Source organism: Chenopodium quinoa, unplaced genomic scaffold (genome assembly GCF_001683475.1).
Source record: "Chenopodium quinoa cultivar QQ74 unplaced genomic scaffold, ASM168347v1, whole genome shotgun sequence".
Lineage (NCBI taxonomy): Eukaryota > Viridiplantae > Streptophyta > Magnoliopsida > Caryophyllales > Amaranthaceae > Chenopodium > Chenopodium quinoa.
In genome coordinates this window covers 836,978-855,214 of record NW_018743051.1, presented here as the reverse complement: position 1 = coordinate 855,214, position 18,237 = coordinate 836,978, and the positions used below count along the sequence as shown (strand labels likewise).

Below are 18,237 nucleotides of genomic sequence, written 5' to 3'. Positions count from 1 at the left end.
GTCTCTTGATTTCGCTAAATTGATTTAAAAGGTTATGTTTATTTCAATACTTAAAGCCATTTACTATTTTCATTTCCTTTTGTTTTAATTTTTCTATTTAGAATTTATTAGACTATTAGGTTTCAAGATTGAAGTCAATATCTTTTTACCGTACAGTCACTAAATCAAAGTCGCTCAACTAAAGTTTTGGACATTGCATAGCTACACAACATCCAACACATTTAATGATTACATGCAAATAATTTTAATAAAACTACGCATTCGATATAAGTTATTAAACAATTTAACTATATATACATTTTGATAGGTTTATATCTTTCATATTAACAAAAATTTACAAATGTTATTATTATTATATTTTGAAAAAAAAAATTAGACTTTGGAGTTTTGTATAAGATAGATAAAGGATAAGTTAATTCCCGTCATATATGCATTGAGTTTTGCGTGTTCTATCCGGTTCACCCTTTGGGCTAATCCAGATTTGAGGATCAGTTCTAGGTTATTAGGTTCCATTCCCCTTCCGATTGTTGTTGCAGGGAAGCGAACACAGGTCCTCCCTACCTAGTGTAGTCTCAGTCACCACTACACCAACAACCAATTGGTGTAGTGATGATTGGGACTACACTTGGTATGGAGGACACGTGTTATAAAATATTATATTATATACATATACTTTTTTATATTATAAAAAATATTATATTATATACACATACTATTATAGTTAAAAGTATTATTATGTATAAAACAACATAAATTATTGCACATGATTGTTATATATCTAGTATAGTACATGAGCAATGCACAATTTTTAAATTCATAAGTAATAACATTGTTATTACGAATATTACAATTTAAACACACGAGTAATATTTATAATACATTTTATATCTGTCCCTTTTCCGTCAAATGTCTAATTCAATTTAACTTTTATTCTTCTTGTTTAGATTGGTTATTGATTCAGTTTTTTTTTTTTTTTTTTTTTTTTTTTTTTTTTTTTTTTATGCAAGAAAAACAAAAGGTCATTGTAAAAGACATTGTATAGAAAATGAAAGGCCGATTAAAATTAAATTTATGTTCAAGATTATGTATTTTTTTTCCAAGACAACATTTCGGCTCAGCATTCAATATTTGTCAAGGAGTACAACAAACGATAAAAGTAATTTTTACACTATTTTGTATCTTTATCAAAAACTTTTGTATTCATCCGATTACTTGAATTGAATTGAATTTAGGGTTGTTCCGATTGACTGAACTCAGCTGAAATGAACTAAACTGAACTGAACTGAACTGAACTGAGCTGAACTGAACTGAACTGAACTGAATTGAGCTGAACTGAACTGAACTTATTAATTAGTGATTTTTAACTACGGATTAGTGATCTTTGATTATTTATTGATTATTTATTACTATACATATGTGTATATACAAATGTACATATTCTTAATAATAATAATATTATTATTATTATTATTAATATTATTATTATTAATTATTGATGATTATTATTATTATTATTTATTGATTATTATTATTATTATTGTTATTATTGTTATTATTATTGTTATTATTATTATTATTTATTGATGATTATTATTATTATTTATTGATTATTATTATTATTATTTCAATTATTATTGTTATTATTATTATTATTTATTATTTATTACTTATTGATTATTATTATTATTGTTAATATTATTATTATTATTATTATTATTGTTAATATTATTATCATTATTATTATTATTGTTGTTGTTGTTGTTGTTGTTGTTGTTGTTGTTGTTGTTGTTGTTGTTGTTGTTGTTGTTGTTGTTGTTGTTGTTGTTGTTGTTGTTGTAATAAGAGTTTAAAAGAATGAAATTTGACTTTATATCATTAGCAATATCATTAGACGTAAATTAAGAGTTGAACTGAACTGAACTGAACTAAGCTGAACTGAACTGAGCTAAACTGAACTGAATTTCAACGAAAGAGAACAAGCCCTTAGGATAACTTGTAGACTATTTTGGGTAACTTTTATCAATAAAGCATAAATAACTTTCATTCATTACAGGGTAGATTTTATAATAGGTGCACAATATTTTATTGTACATCTGATTTTTTTTTAAATGTTTGTATTGATTTCATAATTGACGTCAAACTAAATTCTATCGATTTTATTTAATTTTCATAAAAAAAATATTAGCCTTTCAAAATACGAAATATTTGTTCCTTAATTATGCCACTTTAATCATATTGCTTCAAATTAGTTATTATTCTTTAAATTGACTATAAATAAAGATTGGAAAGACTTTATGGATTATTTGTAGTATTGGAAAGTATATATTTATTATAAAAAAAATTAAATCAATATTTATGTTAGGAAATCATGAAAATCTTATGCATGTATAGAAACTTGCTTTTATTGTTTGAAGTTTAACAAAAATAACTATGGTTGAATATGTAAACAATAATTATATAGATATATTTTATACATAAGATAAGCCAATGAGAGAGTGACATTTGTCATCCTCACATTGATGCGCTTGTCTTTTAGTATGATAAATATATAGATAGATAGATTTGTGTAATTATAATTATTGATTATGGATTTTGATTTTATTGTTTGAAATTAATTTAATTAGTATCAAATTGTATTTTGATGATTAAACTTTATAATTTCAGATTTTATAAGTGTCATAATTTTCAAATTTTGTAAATTTTATAACCTAGGGTTTTTAATTATTGAAAATCATGATTTTAGGGTTTTTATGAACAATTGATTTAGGGCTTTTATAGTAATGATGTTTTGAAATTTTGGTGATTATAAGTACTAATTAGTTTAACTTAATTCCATATTGTTTTGAACACTTAAATTCGTGTTTTAATTTTAAGATTTTCGTTCATTAATATTAATCCCGATCAGGTTCTGAACTCATCCGATTTTGACAAAAAAGTAGTGTTTTCCATGTGGAAACAACGTTTTAAGAAAAACTCACTACCTATGGTAGTTTTCACCACCCTCTCGTGGCCAAATTCAGCCTCTAAATATGATTTTCGGGCAGTTTTTGATTTTAACGAAGTTTTTTATACTTAAAATATTATCCTTGAGTTTGATTAATAAAATTAATTATGTTTAAAGTTAATTAAGCATAAATATATTTTTTTTATTGAAGTTTTAAGTGCTGAAAATAGTTCCTAAGTACTACTTTTGATGTTTTATAAAGAGGGTTTAATCACCCATTAAAAAGGGAAATTATTAGAGGTTTTTAAATAATTTTAAGATTTTTATTAAACTTTAAACTTGCTGTAATTTCATGTATAATGATGTATTTTATGGTTTTTATGAAGAAAATTTAAAGAACTATATATAAGCCTTTAATTTTAATTAAAGGAAGGGTTTTAAAGTGTTGTTTGATTTGGATTTTGAAGGTTTTAAAGTAAGTTAGCGTTGCTGTAAATTTGATTGATTGGGTATTGATTGAGATGTTATTGTTTGGTTTAGGAGAGGAGTTTAATGAAGGTGATTTCTAGTTTTTAAGTGGCAAACCGAATTGTTTACACGAGGTATGTACATGTCTACTTCGTTATAAGTAGTATCATGTTTAGGTACCAAAAGGAAAGAACTTAGTTTTATGATTAGGGAACACTTTGATGGAAATTGTTTGGTTATACATTTAATTAATTCATGTGCTTATGTTTATGAGACATGTTTTGGTGAATTGATTATGTTTGTATGGAATTATGGATGCAAACATGTTGAATTATATTGGATTTATTGTTTGTATGGAATGTTGATACAAGCATAATTTTATTGGATTGGTTTGTTAACCACATTTGGATTATTAAAGGATTGGAAATGAATGGTTTAAGTGGAATGAATTTATTAATTATTCCACAAGGTTATTATTTATTTATTTATTTATTTATTTATTTATTTATTACTCAATCATGACTTGTTAGTATGTTGAGTAAAGGTGGATTAAGCCGAAATGGCTAGGTGGGTTGACTATGTTCAACAATTTTGAATAATTTAGAAGATTAATGGAATTAAAGGTCAACTTGTGATGTGATCACCATTGTCCTAAATAAGATTAAAAGTGAATTGATGTATGATTGTTATGTATGGTCTTCTTGATTGAGTCGGCTATTAATTAAAATTGTAATCACGTAAAGTGAAACATGGATGAGCAATAAAACTCTGGAAAGCGTGCACTTCTGGAGTATTGGCAATTATGGGTTGGGGTACACGGTGGTAGCCCGTGGCTTTTCGAGGCTTGTTTGATCAACATGTCCTCTTCTCTTTTGGTATTTACATTTTTATTTTATAATGAAAGTTAGATGGGATCCTAGACTAACTTTGTGAGAATGGAGTCGCGCCCATTCTTGCATCGCGCTAAACTTTTATTTTAAATGGTCATTGGGACCAAAATGATTTGGTGGATTGGACAACCTCGCCTATTACTTACTCCAAATTAAATTAATTAAATTAAATATAAAAGCAGCAGCAGCAGCAGCAGCAGCAGCAGCAGCAGCAGCAAGCAGCAGCAGCAGCAGCAGCAGCAGCAGCAGCAGCAGCAGCAGCAGCAGCAGCAGCAGCAGCAGCAGCAGCACAGCAGCAGCAGCAGCAGCAGCAGCAGCACCACCACCAGCAGCAGCAGCAGCAGCAGCAGCACCAGCAGCAGCAGCAGCACCAGCAGCAGCAGCACCAGCAGCAGCAGCAGCAGCAGCAGCACCAGCAGCAGCAGCAGCACCAGCAGCAGCAGCACCAGCAGCAGCAGCAGCAGCAGCAGCAGCACCAGCAGCAGCAGCAGCAGCAGCAGCAGCAGCACCAGCAGCAGTTAACTACTGGTCTAATAGTTAGTTAGTTACTACTACGTTTAAAACTCAACGACTATGATCAAACAAAGCAACACTTGCCGCCAAGCCCGATTTATATGTCATCTTCCCGCCACTCTCACCGTTCAAAACCCATCAAATCGTCCAACTTCCACCACCTTCGCCGCCACCGTCAACGAATGGAACCTTCAATTACGAGAGCTTTCGAAGCAAGATCAATTCTTAAATGCCCTTCAATTATACCTCCGAATGCTGCGATTTGGGCAATCCCCAGATTCCTCTACATTCCCCTTCATCCTTAAATCTTGCGCCTCTCTTTCTCTCTTTTTCACTGGCCAACAGCTCCATTCCCATGTCCTTCAAACTGGGTCACTCTCAGATACCTTTGTAAGAACCTCTTTGATCTCGTTTTATTGTGAATGTTATCAACTTGATAGTGCACGCCAAGTGTTTGATGAAATTCCCCAACCATTTCAGCACCAGCCCACTGTCTGTTACAATGCTATGCTTTCTGGGTATTCGATGGAATCCCGGGTTTCCGATGTGGTGTCCTTGTTTGGTGTAATGAGGTTTTTGGGTGTGGCTTATAATGATGTTACCATGCTTGGGTTGGTCCCTGTTTGTAGTTTGCCGCCGCATTTGAGGTTTGGGATGTCTCTACATGGTCTTAATGTTAGGTGTGGGCTGGTTAATGATGTTGCTGTAGTAAATTGTTTGTTGACCATGTATCTACGATGTGGGTCGGTTGATTCTGCTAGAAGATTGTTTGACAAGATACCAGAAAAGAGTTTGATTACTTGGAATGCCATGATTAATGGATATGCACAAAATGGATTTCCTGCTCGTGTTTTGGATCTTTACCATGAGATGGAGTCCTTGAGGATCCGTCCTAATGCTGTAACGTTAGTTGGGGTTTTATCCTCTTGTGCGCACCTTGGTGCTCGTAGTATTGGTTGTGATGTGGAGAAGCAAATTGAAACCTTAGGGTATAGTTCGAATGTGTTCTTGAGAAGTGTATTGATTAATATGCATTCTAGATGTGGAAATTTGGTGAAGGCTCGTGCAATTTTCGATGATACACCCAAGAAAAGCTTAGTCATTTGGACGGCTATGATAGGTGGTTATGGCTTGCATGGGCAAGGAGAGGTTGCAGTTGATCTGTTTGATGAGATGATTAGTAGTGGGATTCAACCTGATGGAACAGTTTTTGTGAGCGTTTTATCTGCGTGTAGTCATGCAGGCCTAATTGATAAAGGTTTGACATATTTCTACTCAATGGGAAAATATTACAATTTAGTGCCCAAAAAAGAGCATTATGCATGTATGGTTGATCTATTAGGACGAGCTGGTTGTCTTAGCAAAGCTCACGAGCTCATCATTTCTATGCCAATGCAACCTGATGCAGCTGTTTGGGGAGCTCTTTTGGGTGCTTGTAAGATTCATAAAAATGTTGAATTGGCTAAATTGGCTTTTCAAAGAGTTGTTGAGATTGAACCAGCAAATACTGGTTACTATGTCTTATTATCAAACATATACTTGGATGCTGGAAATATTGAGGGTGTAAAGAAAACCCAAGTGATGATGAGAGGGCTGAAACTTAGAAAAGATCCCGGGTATAGTTATGTTGAACATGAAGGGAGGATTCATATGTTCTTGGCAGGGGATACATCCCATCCCGAGACAAATGAAATCTGCAAAATGTTGGAAAGATTGGAAAAGTCGGTAGGGAATCTTGGTGAGTTCAGGCAGAGCAATAGTAGATTACATAGTGAAAGGCTGGCAATTGCATTTGGGCTACTCAACACTCTGCCTGGTGCAGAAATTGTTGTGATAAAGAACCTTCGAGTATGTGAAGACTGTCATTTGTTTATAAAGCTAGTTAGCAAGACCGTGGACCGGCTTATTGTTGTTAGAGATGCAACTCGCTTCCATCATTTTAGAAACGGAGCATGTTCTTGCAAAGACTATTGGTAGCAAACTAGCAACTGATGAGAATAATTGATCTTTCAGCAATCCTACCTCAGAATGTTATGAGCTGTAAACACTAAACAGATTACCAAGATTATCAAGGTGTATCTACAGTATAGGAGACTGAATGGTAGGATTCCTGAAGATGTTGCTACACAACAGTACGGTGAGTATGTGACAAATGCATTAAACCAATAAAGAAATGAGGACTGATCCATTTGACTAAAGTTTTTGGTTTTTATAATGTGGATTCTAAAGCTTTAATGTACCCATCTCCTAATTATTACTCTTTTTTTTTTTTTTTTTTTTTGAGGAAACCATCTTTTAAAATATTGGAGTACTCCATCTCCAACTACAATATACTTTAGAAATATACTTGTACAGTTGTATTTGGTGTGGTGTTAAAATTAAGGTTAAACCTTTATCATCGAAAAGAATAATCAAACTATCAAAATGATTAATTTGACTGAGCCGTACATGTTTATTGGTTTATTATTACATATTTCACCGGAATTGATGGATGTGCTCATTTTCCCACATTAGCTATTGGATGCTTTCACTTTTTTTTAGTAATGTACTTTTATTGGGGTCTTTGTTTTTATTTGAAAGATACTAAGAAGAGGTACGCAGCTTTTTTTCTACTAAGAAGAGGGTGAGTAATGCTCGTAGAATGTCTCATCAGGTCGAGGAAATTAGAAAGAAGTTGGATGAAATTGTTAGCAACCATCAGAAGTTTGGTCTTAGTGTAGACTATAATCCTATTGTTAGGAGGAGGGACGACACTTATTCCTACGTGGACGCACAGGCTATCATTGGGAGAGAGCATGATAAAAAGGTAGTCATTGATATGTTGTTAGGTTCAAATGATGTTGATGAAAGTATTCGTTTCTTGAGTATTGTGGGAGTGGGTGGATTGGGTAAGACTGCTCTTGCTCAACTCGTTTGTAATGATAAAGAGGTTGAAGCAGAGTTTCCGGATCCCAAGTTGAGGTTGTGGGTTTGTGTCTCTGATCAAGATGGTGAGCAATTTGATGTCAGATCAATCCTTTGTAAGATTTTAGAATTAGTTACTGATCACAAGCCTGATGCTACAGCCACAATGGAATGGGTGCAGAAGAAATTTCAAGAGAAATTAAAAGGAAGGAAGTTCTTGCTTGTTCTTGATGATGTATGGAATGAAGATTGTGAGAAATGGCGTTGCCTGTACAGGTTCTTAACGTTGGGTCGGCAGGGTAGTCGGATTGTGGTGACCACACGTTCGGAGATGACTGCAAAGATTATCGGGGAAAAACATGTGCACAAATTGCAAGGTTTGTCTCCAGAGAATTCTTGGCTCTTGTTTGAGTCTATAGCATTTGACAAAGGGGAACAAGAGCTCGTTAATCATCTCAAGTTAGTTGATATTGGAAAGAAAATTGCTGAAAAATGCTACAACATCCCGCTTGCTATAAAGGTGGTCGGAAGTCTTCTATTTGGTCAGCCTCTGAGTAAGTGGCAGACATTTGTGGATAGTGGATTGGCTAAAATTGGACAAGGTGATAACGAAGTTATGTCTATACTTAAGCTTAGTTATCACAACCTTAGACCCTCTTTGAAGAATTGCTTTAGCTATTGTGCATTGTTTCCCAAAGATGCTTATATAAAGAGGGTGAGATTGATTGATCTTTGGATGGCACAAGGATTCATTGTGCCATTGGATGGAGGTCAAAGCATAGAAGATGCTGCAGAAGAACATTTCCTGATTTTGGTACGCAGATGTTTCTTTCAAGATGTAAAGAAGGATAAATATGGTGATATTGAGGGAGCGAAAATCCATGACTTGATGCACGATGTTGCTCTAGAAGTGGGGGGAGAGGAAATAAGTGTAGTGAGTTCTAATACAACCATATTGGGAGATAAAGTTCGTCATGTGTATTTTGCTAGTGATCGATGTCCACAAAGTTTCTTTTGTAAGAGTAAGATTCGTTCGTTTATTTTAAGCTCTCATTCAACATCTCTAGTGGATACACCAATTGACAGTTGGATCTGTTTAAGGGTGTTGTACTTGCGGTCAGCAGGTATGATAAGGCTGCCTGATTCAATTGGTAAGCTACTGCATTTAACGTATCTTGACCTGTCTTCAAATTGTGATTTAGAGACACTCACTGATTCTATTACTAGACTGAATAATCTGCAGACATTAGTGTTATCTGATTGCAATAATTTGAGGGAGTTGCCAAAAGATTTTAGTAAATTGGTAAAACTTAGGCACTTGGATTTAAGAGGCTGTGATGAGTTGAGTAGAATGCCTTCTGGAATGGATAAATTGACCAGACTTAGGCACTTGAATTTACGACGATGTGAGTTGAGTAGTATGCCTTCAGGCATGGGTAAGTTGACCAATCTTAGGGTGTTAACATTGTTTGTGGTGGGTAAGGAAAAGAGAGGTTCTACAGAAGAGCAACGTATGGGAGATCTCAAAGACCTAAAAACCCTGACTGATTTAAAAGGTGGCATGCGGATTGAAATCGGAAAATATTACATGAATGATGGTGAAGGAAAGTATTTGAAGAGCATGAAACATCTCAGCAAAGTTGAAATATATTTTTATTCAGATGATGATAGATGTTCAGAGTGTGAAGGTGTGATGGAAAAGCTAGAGCCATCTTCGAATATCAAGGAATTTGTCTTGTTGAAATACATGGGTACGAAAATTCCGAGGTGGGGTAGAGCAGAGGATGATTGGGCAATTTCTTTCCAACATCTTGTCAACATTAAGATTAATTTTTGTAGAGAGTTGGAGCAAATACCATTGTTGAGTAAACTGCGCTATCTAAAATCACTGTCATTTTGGGGCTTGGAAAAGTTGTAGTATATGGAGATTAGAAGCAACAACACGAGCAGTGACGGAGAAGAATTGACCACATTCTTTCCCTCCCTTGAATCTCTTCAGATTCAATATCTTGGAAGTTTGAAAGGATGGTGTAGGGGGGAGGAGTACGTGGTTGATGAAAAGGATGATGATCACATCTTGAGGAGTAGATTGGCATTTCCCCGTCTCTTAAAATTAAAGATAGAGTGTTGTGATAACTTGATGTCAATTCCTTCCTGTCCAAGCCTTAAAGATTTGAACTTCCGTTGGAAGAACAACAGGGTACGAGTTGACTGTGATGGAGATTCACAAGGTGAAGTCAGATTAAGGGAGGTGAAAATCAACGATATGGACTTTCTCAAGTTAATACAGTCACTCTGTCTTACTGCCCTATGCATTGATTCCAATGAGAACGTGGAGAGTTTGTCAGAATTTGGAGAAGTACTCCAGAGCCGAGGGTCTTCCCTACAACAAAGCCTTCAAGACTTAAAAGCTTTGCGTAAACACTATAATTCCTGAATTAACTGGTCAGGACTTCACAACTTTTCTTCGGGCAGCATAAAACCCTTACATTGATTTGGCTGAATTCTTTGACTGATTAGAGGTAGGCTCTCTTTCTTTTTCTAATAAACAATATCCCAATTTGATTTAAGCACATAGTAGATTAGTAGTTAGTAGTTACTTTCTATTTTCTATTTAGTATCAGTTTTGCTGAAGTGCTTGTTTGATGTTGCAAAATATGGGTAAACATTCAGAATGATTGAGCAGAGGAGCTTATGATAAGTTTTCTTTCATGACCTTTGATTTTCATCCCCTACTCCATAATGATTTTCCAACAAGTCAGCAACTTATTACAAATATCTGGTTATTTTTGCTTTCTCTGGAAGCTTCTTGGATTTGATAGTAGTGTAAGGTAGTATACTAGTTCGCGGGGTGGCACTATTAGTTGAGTTCTGTTTTATATCCTATCTCAATTTGCATATCTTTCTTTTTGTGCAGTAAGTTTCAAGTTGTCAGGCATCAAAACATCAGTATTTACTGCCTTGAAGTTTTACGTTGTTGCTGCAAATGTCGATGCTGCTGCTATTGATGCTAGTTAAAAGTATCTACTGTATTTGCTCCCAAGATTTTGCATTTGTATGCTGTGCTGAACAGCTGAACTATGGAAAAATTGGTGCAATTCCTCTTTTTATGCCCTCGGATTGAACTGATGTATACAGTTCTAGAGTTCAAAGATAGCAAACGGTGATGAAAATGCAAATGAAATTGAAGCGTCTGCTATGACTTTCAGCACTGTCATTTTGTCGTGGCAGATGGTTTATGCTGAGGGTCAATCTTTACTAGCTCACTTTTTGTGCTCAGTATATTCTTGGTTTTAGTTTTTTGTAAATTGTTGAAGCTCAATCTCCCCCTCCATTGAGGTTGTGGTTAATCTGATCAACATAATTTGCTGGTTTTGAATTTTGATGAAGTCTTAAGCATATAGTTTCATTAGTCATTTGGCTGACATCTATTCTTGTTATCTAATTCTAAACAACCGTTCACCTTTGTTTTGATCACTGAAGCATAAGCAGCTCACTCCTTTTAAACATCTTATACTTTTTTTTTTATACTAACGTACAACGTATGTTTTTGAATGATACACCCAAGTTTGGTCATTTGGATGGCTAAAGGTGATCATGGCTAATAATGAAAAGCTTTCCAAGGATTAGGTCTCTGTGTTCTATGATGCTTGCTTGTGCAGTACCCCCAAGGCTTAACCGGACAAGCTATTGACATTTTAGCATACTTTATATCGACCAACACACGGTAAACAGAGAGAAAATTGAATTGGCCTCTTAATTAACTTTGAACAGATGGGGCAATTTTATACTCGTTTTGACTCAATACAATATCCCAACTGCTACAATGTGGAATGTTGATTAATAATGAAAAATACTGTAATACCTAGCTAAATTTTCTGCATAATGTTGGAGGGTTATACAAATAAAATGAACTAATGTTGGAAGGTTATACAAATAAAATGAACAAAATAATACAGAGCATAAAGTACAAAGTAAGAGCCTCTTGAACACCCTATAAGTTGGTTTTAGCTTCTGCCCCAATGATCAGATCCACTGTTAATATGTACTATCAACAATCCTTTTCTTGATTCTCGATTTAGCTCTCTTCTTGTGTTCACTGTTCTGTCAAAAAACTAATTTCACCATATTTGTACTTACATCAGAAAAATTGAACAATCAGAGTTGCTTGACAAGCCCACCAACAGTGATAACGGAATGAGTCCTAGACATGCACACATCTTCCAAAAATGGAATCGTTTTCCACTCTCAAAGCCATAGGTGATAGGTTTTCTGCACAAGTGGACCAAATTAACAACTGATATCCCATATCCATGTTTTGAAACCGGTAATTTGATAAAATTATACCTTACCTTCACTGAAATTATCATTCTGTGTGCAAATAGCAGCATAATGAGTATCAGCCAAGTCAAGAAGGGCCAACTGCCATTCCCCAGTTTGAAACTGAGATGGTTCAACAGCAATATCAGATTCCTGGTAACCCATGAGGTGGAAGTGACCAAACATGTTAGATTTTATGGAATAGAAAAGAAAAACAGAAGGTAAGCTGCAAACACTCGTACAATATTAGCTTTAAAAATCAGCAATATGTTAAACATTTAGAAATGGTAGCATTTTTTTATAGTACACAAATAATGAAAACGCACTGATAATCTACCCAGATCCTGATAAAACCAAAATCAAGTTAGAACAGGATATCGCAAACCACATCTGGATTGAAGATTGAGCATTAACGCTGAAATATTAAGAAAAGCTTCTCAAAATGAGCTTAACAACATATTAATATACTATTGCATTCTAGGATATTAATCTCCCAATTGAAGGTTCTTCGTAAAAATACAATGAAAAGGTAGAAAATAAATCAGAATCACATATTGTCAAAAGGAGCTCTTGAAAATCATGCCTTACTTGAAAATCAGACCAACTAAACTAGACCAAACCCGGAACACATGATTCTGCTCCAGTCTTCAGCTATAACTTTTGGCAAACTACAAAAACGATTTGCTGTCGAACTAATGGAACAAGTTTCTATTGAATTCTTTTTTTGGTCAAGTCTATTAACTTGGTTAGCTGACCAATTTCTACAGTGACTATATGTTTACATGTATCTCCCATCCCCTCTTGGACAACAAAGCCCTAGTCAAATTTAAAGGGTTTACATTAAGCTTAAGTTATTATACATTAATAACTTTCTTTTCCTTCTTGTCAAAAAAAAAAAATTCTTTTCCTAGCTATGTACTTTCTGGAATTTATAATGCCAAGTGATATATAGTTACCCACCCCCTATTTGTCGACCCACTTATCTTCTATGTTCTATCCAATTGTCTGCTTTTTTGTAAGATCATTTGGTGAATAAAATAACTAAAAAAAATTGATCACATATTTATACAGATATGCTAAATAATTAAAAATCATGTGAGATTTTATTATAAGCTTTTTACAAATTTTACATACTTGTATATGTTATTGATTATTTAAGATAACATTGGCCAAAGTATGCATTGGAGTCTGTGAAAAAGATATGTTGTGATTGATTGAGAACATAGGAGGTATATTCAAAAGGCACTATAGCGGTAGGAATTGGCAAAAGATAGATAAATTTAAGGAACCAGACAATCAGCAATCCGAGTCTGGACTAAAATTACTGAACCATTCTAGTCCAGATTGGTTTTAAACAGATAAATTAGTAAGCCACAAACTTTCATTTTTCAGTTATATAATAACACTAGCTACAAGATCTATTGAAAGGGAATCAATTTCATCAAAAAGGACAGAGAACATCTGAAGGAATACCTCAAGAGCAGCAGTTTTTGAAATATTAGACTTATTTTTTGAAGAAGCTTTGAAGTGAATCCTGAAGGTCTTAAATGGAGTAGCCGAAAATCCCCTTCCAATTGCTTTTACGAAAGCTTCCTGAAAGTTTTAATTACACGTGTAAGGTGAGATCTGAGCATCAATATATTAACTGTCAACTACAATTTCAAAGCCAACGAAATACTGAATAGAAAGGGCCAATTCATGAGATTTAAGAGCTTATGGACTGTCAGTCCTGTCTACATACATAGATTGAGTGTAATTTAATTAATGCTTTTCATTCTTCCCCTTAACATTGCAGACATTTACTGATTCAACCTTTACATGCCTTAGTTAATGGCAAGAAATGGATGGTTCTTTTTCCTAAGCAATATAACACTCAGATACTTCACAATCTAAAAAGGTAAAATTGAGGCAAAGTAAAGCAGTTTTACCATTATAAAACTGTATTTTTTGTAGCCTGAAATTTTCAATATAATGAACAGTTTTTCTCACACATGTCACGCTTGTGCATGAAGTCTTATGATATATTAGTCATTACCTTGAGTGTCCATAATTTTATAAATTCCTGGCGCTGTAATTCCGGTTCTGAAATATTGGCCAAGTGATCGACTTCACAGGGAAAGAAGAAGCGACAAGCAAATGATATGACATCATTTTTTGTTGTTCTATTCTTATCTTCAGCATCAATTCCGATCTAGATGGCACGGAGAATCAAATCAAAAGTTTGCATCAAGTAAGCAGTTTTCATAAGCTAAAAAGGCAGAAAAAGGTATATCTCACAGGAGAATAGGTTGTAATTCCACAGGCAATCAAGGATGAGGTGTGTGACAAATTAAAATGCAATGGTGGCCAACTTATATCAGGTACATCTTGCCAATCAACCTGCAAAATGTAGAGCAACCATAATAAGAAAAGATAGACATATGACTAACCAGAGTAATGAAATCAATAGTTAAATAAGGGAAGACGACAATAACCTCGGGTTTTCCATAGGTGTTTTTCTTAAACTTCAAAGATCTTGGGTCAACAAAAGAATTTGTCTGATCTACCATGAAATGCAATCAGAAAATCAGTAATTCATTATTTAAGGGTGACGTTTCTGTTACAAACAAACAGATGACATAAGAATTGTGAAGTCCACTGCTTGCGATAATAATAGTCCTAACTTAGAAGGTCAAGAGTACAATTTCAGACCTCTTTTATTGTGGTTAAACAATATGGAGCTTATCATGGTATCCATAATTCCATATGCTACAATAGCATCAAATGAAAGAATGCACTCTAGAAGCCTCTGTTTGGTGTGGCCCAGATTTTAATAGGCCCATTACTTTGAAGGAGTATTGGTTCATGTTTTAGAAGCTTCCGGATACATGTAGATTGTAGAGTGGTTGGTATTGCTCCTCAATTCTCTAGATTTTTCTACAATCTCGTATAGTCGTATCATACAAGCTACTAAAATAATCTAGAGAATTCTTGACATGTGAATTTTCTAGAACCTCATGAATACAACAATGATGGAGGAATTTTTGGAATTTTCAGGCCATTTCTACCAAGCTCCATCTAAAACTATAAATATGAGTCATAGGCATTCAAGACATACACACATAAGAAGCCATACCATACACACTAGCCTTCCTACACCTCCCTAAACTATACACATATCTTTTTATTTCATCTTTCTCCTATTATTTTATCAATCTCTACCTCCCCTAACAACCTCTATAACCATGCTCAAATTAAAGAGTCAGTTAGCCATTTTTGTTCCAGACATTGAAAGATACATACAGGTAGCACATTAACACAACTCAATATCCCAATGAAGCATTAAGTGTATATTAATCAAGCATAAAAGTTTGTACATTAATCAGTAAAAACTCGATATCATATCTTTATTGAAAACAACTAATAAATTTGGTTGCTTAGAAATGTCCGATTAGCAAATATTTCAAGAAGGCATTGCAATCTAAAAGATCGCCTAATCACTGGAAACGCAAAAACCCTTTAAAATGCCACGACATACCAACCAATTAGATTTACACAAAACAATTAAAAAATTTTTAAACAAATTGAGATTAGTACTGACATCTAGCAATGGTAGTGCGAACCAAAGCACGAGCTAAAAGGGCTTTCTTCCTGATCTCGTCTTCCCGGAAGCTAAGAACACTTTTTTTCTCAAAAGGGGAAAGGATATCCAGATATTGTTTCAAGAGTGATGAGCTCTTTATTTCATCAGGAATGACATACCACAAGTGAGTTTCCCTATAAAATTTCACGAAAAAATCAAATTTTTATTTATTACATCATTGAATTGAACAAGTCAACCAAGTAAAAGTTGGAGAATAAAGGTAGCACATATGTACCCTCGAAGTGGAAGAGGTAGAGGATGCAAAGGAGGTTGAGTGGAGAGAGAAAAATGTCTATTGAAACAGCGCATGTTATTTCATTAGAGTTATAGAGTTGACAGTTGTTGTGAATCAATACAAATTACAAAACACATGTAGAATAGACACAAACAACTAAAAACAAAATTAGAAAACATATCAGATTATCATGATATATACAATATACCAAGGCTTAAAAATGAAAAATCAATCGTAATTATGCGATCAAGATTGTGTGATAAGTTTTTTAGTACTCGAATAGATTATGTGATATCTTTGTGATTCTCTGTACAATTCTCACTTACATTGAACTATAGCAACCTTTTAAAAAAAATACTACCCGGGTAAACTGAGTAGATTATTAAATTATTTAAGTGTGAAAAGTAACCTTATACAATAAAAATTACATTAAATTCTTCTCAATTGTCAAATTAAATTCCAATATCACATTAAATTCTTCCCAATTATCAAATTAAACTCCAAAGATCACATTGAATTCTTCTCCCTTAAAAAAAATCAGCGTACATTGCACATATAAAAATTCTAGCAACAAAATTAATCGTCATAAACATTCATAACTTAAGCAATTATAACCAAAAGTTTGATAATCCGTTTTTGAAGAACCCTAAAATTGAATATACTGACAATTAAAGGAATGATAAACCCTAGATTGTGAAATTGATATTCAATGAATTAAAAAAAGCGTCTTACCTCAGAAGCAGCTTCAATGGTAGAAAGAAAACTCAGAAGCCTCTTCAATGGAGAATTCGTGAGTACGCTTCAATGGAGGCGAGACGGTGAATAGGTGGCGAGCCAATCAAAAGGGGAAATTCCTAATTTCTAACTTTGATACTCACTTCTTGCATACTCAATTATCAAATTCCAGCAATTTTGAATCAATGGCTGCACGGCTGCACCTCTGATTTTTTTTTTTTTTTTTTTTTTTTTTACAAATACCTCTGATTTTCTAAATTGACTCGTAGAATCATACAAGATGGCTCTGGGTCGTCCCTCATGACAAGCCCATGTGCTTTAAAGATAGTTAGGCCCAGGCCATGGCTCGGCCACGAGTTTTTAAAAGTTTGGCCCGGTCGCACAGCCTAGGGCCCTAGGCCCACGTGCCATCGAGCCGAACTTATATAATGCCTAGGTTAGGGTGTAAAAAATGTACCTGACCCGAAAATATCCTTGAAATCGAATTGTTTTCGAACTAGTTGGTTTCAAAAAAAATTCATCTAAATTCGATCTGGAATCAACCCGAATTTAACTCGAAATCGATGGTACCCAGTAATTTACGATCCAAATTCAACTCGGTACCGACTAATTGTTTATCGAATGCGTAAAAAACCCTATAATTCAAGACTTGGATTCGATTTAACCCGGACGAAATCTACTCGAAACCATATATACCCGAGAAATACCTCATTTTACCTGACCCTTATTCAACCCGATCCAAAACTACCCACGACCCCATTGAACTCGACCCAAAACTTATTAGAAAATTTGTATCGACTTGTTGATTATAACGGAGAGCAACGAGAGAGATTTTAAATATAAAGTATAGTTAATGGGGGTTATATTTAATTGTTAATACAAGAGGGAAATTCTAAAACACTTGTTATATAGGGTTGACAGGATTAAAAGATAATTTATATACTTGTATAGAAAATAGCTTAATAATGAGTTTTTTTTTTTACACTGATAATGAGTTTAAAATTACATAATTGATTCAAACTGAGCTCTAATCAAAACTGAATTGATTTGAACCAAATCTGAAACCCAATACTAAGTCTAATAAATCCATTTTTACCCAAATAAACCCAATTAAATCCGTCTTTAAACTCACCTAAACTCGACATGACTTGACTTAAATTTGACTTGATCCAAATTTGATTTGTATCTGACCATACTTGGACTCACTTTTGACTCAAATATAATTAAGTTTGACCCGACTTGATTTGGTTTGTTAGGATAAAATTACCTGTCATTACCTGATCTAAACCCCCCGACCCATCATGGGACAATCCAAACTCCATCTGAGTACCCTATTTAAGATAGACAAAGTGAGTAATATGAAGTAAATAAAAACCCATCCTACACGTTCACAATTTAGTAATAAAATTCAATGAGCGCTCATGTGGCACACATTAGGTGAGTCTAATGTGTGTTCAATTCTTGTCATGTTGTGTTACTTGTGTACGTGCCTGATTGAACCTATTGACTTTCTAATAGAAATTAGGAAAATTTGATAATTACCACCATCTATTGTTGTCAAAATTGAAAATACCACCTCAAGTTTTATTTATTTTTTTTTTTTTTT

General features: G+C 34.1%; 3 protein-coding genes across 4 annotated transcripts; 2 read left to right on the top strand and 1 right to left on the bottom strand.

Moving 5' to 3' along the window:
* Window positions 1–4,871: 4,871 nt before the first annotated feature.
* On the top strand, window positions 4,872–6,805 carry LOC110730996 (putative pentatricopeptide repeat-containing protein At3g11460, mitochondrial). Its single transcript, XM_021910847.1, has one exon. It carries the CDS (start codon window positions 4,876–4,878, stop codon window positions 6,790–6,792), a length of 1,917 nt encoding a protein of 638 aa, XP_021766539.1. The 5' UTR covers window positions 4,872–4,875; the 3' UTR covers window positions 6,793–6,805.
* Window positions 6,806–7,434: 629 nt separating this feature from the next.
* On the top strand, window positions 7,435–10,224 carry LOC110730995 (disease resistance protein RGA2-like). The gene has a single exon (XM_021910846.1). The coding sequence runs from the start codon at window positions 7,457–7,459 to the stop codon at window positions 9,635–9,637; it is 2,181 nt and encodes a 726-aa protein (XP_021766538.1). The 5' UTR covers window positions 7,435–7,456; the 3' UTR covers window positions 9,638–10,224.
* Window positions 10,225–11,453: 1,229 nt separating this feature from the next.
* LOC110730997 (4'-phosphopantetheinyl transferase-like) lies at window positions 11,454–16,598 on the bottom strand. Of its 2 annotated transcripts, none has more exons than XM_021910849.1 (8): window positions 15,897–16,598; window positions 15,620–15,795; window positions 14,514–14,581; window positions 14,317–14,418; window positions 14,075–14,230; window positions 13,513–13,632; window positions 12,067–12,192; window positions 11,454–11,991 (listed from the first exon to the last, which is right to left on the bottom strand). In XM_021910849.1, exons 1-8 carry the CDS (start codon window positions 15,968–15,970, stop codon window positions 11,968–11,970), a joined length of 846 nt encoding a protein of 281 aa, XP_021766541.1. In that variant the 5' UTR covers window positions 15,971–16,598; the 3' UTR covers window positions 11,454–11,967. The 2 variants fall into 2 exon arrangements, with proteins under 2 accessions (XP_021766541.1, XP_021766540.1); XM_021910848.1 differs by having other exon boundaries at window positions 12,072–12,192; window positions 15,897–16,596.
* Between the last annotated feature and the right edge of the window lie 1,639 nt (window positions 16,599–18,237).

What these genes read in the sequence shown, in the direction of transcription:
- LOC110730997 (XM_021910848.1), bottom strand. Translation starts at nt 15,970, where the DNA reads ATGCGCTGTTTCAATAGACATTTTTCTCTCTCCACTCAACCTCCTTTG. An exon ending in TCGCACTACCATTGCTAGAT is followed by an intron (nt 14,582 to 15,619) that starts GTCAGTACTAAT and finishes ATTTCATGGTAG; the next exon opens with ATCAGACAAATTCTTTTGTT. An exon ending in GAATTACAACCTATTCTCCT is followed by an intron (nt 14,231 to 14,316) that starts GTGAGATATACC and finishes CGTGCCATCTAG; the next exon opens with ATCGGAATTGATGCTGAAGA.
- LOC110730996 (XM_021910847.1), top strand. Translation starts at nt 4,876, where the DNA reads ATGATCAAACAAAGCAACACTTGCCGCCAAGCCCGATTTATATGTCAT.
- LOC110730995 (XM_021910846.1), top strand. Translation starts at nt 7,457, where the DNA reads ATGTCTCATCAGGTCGAGGAAATTAGAAAGAAGTTGGATGAAATTGTT.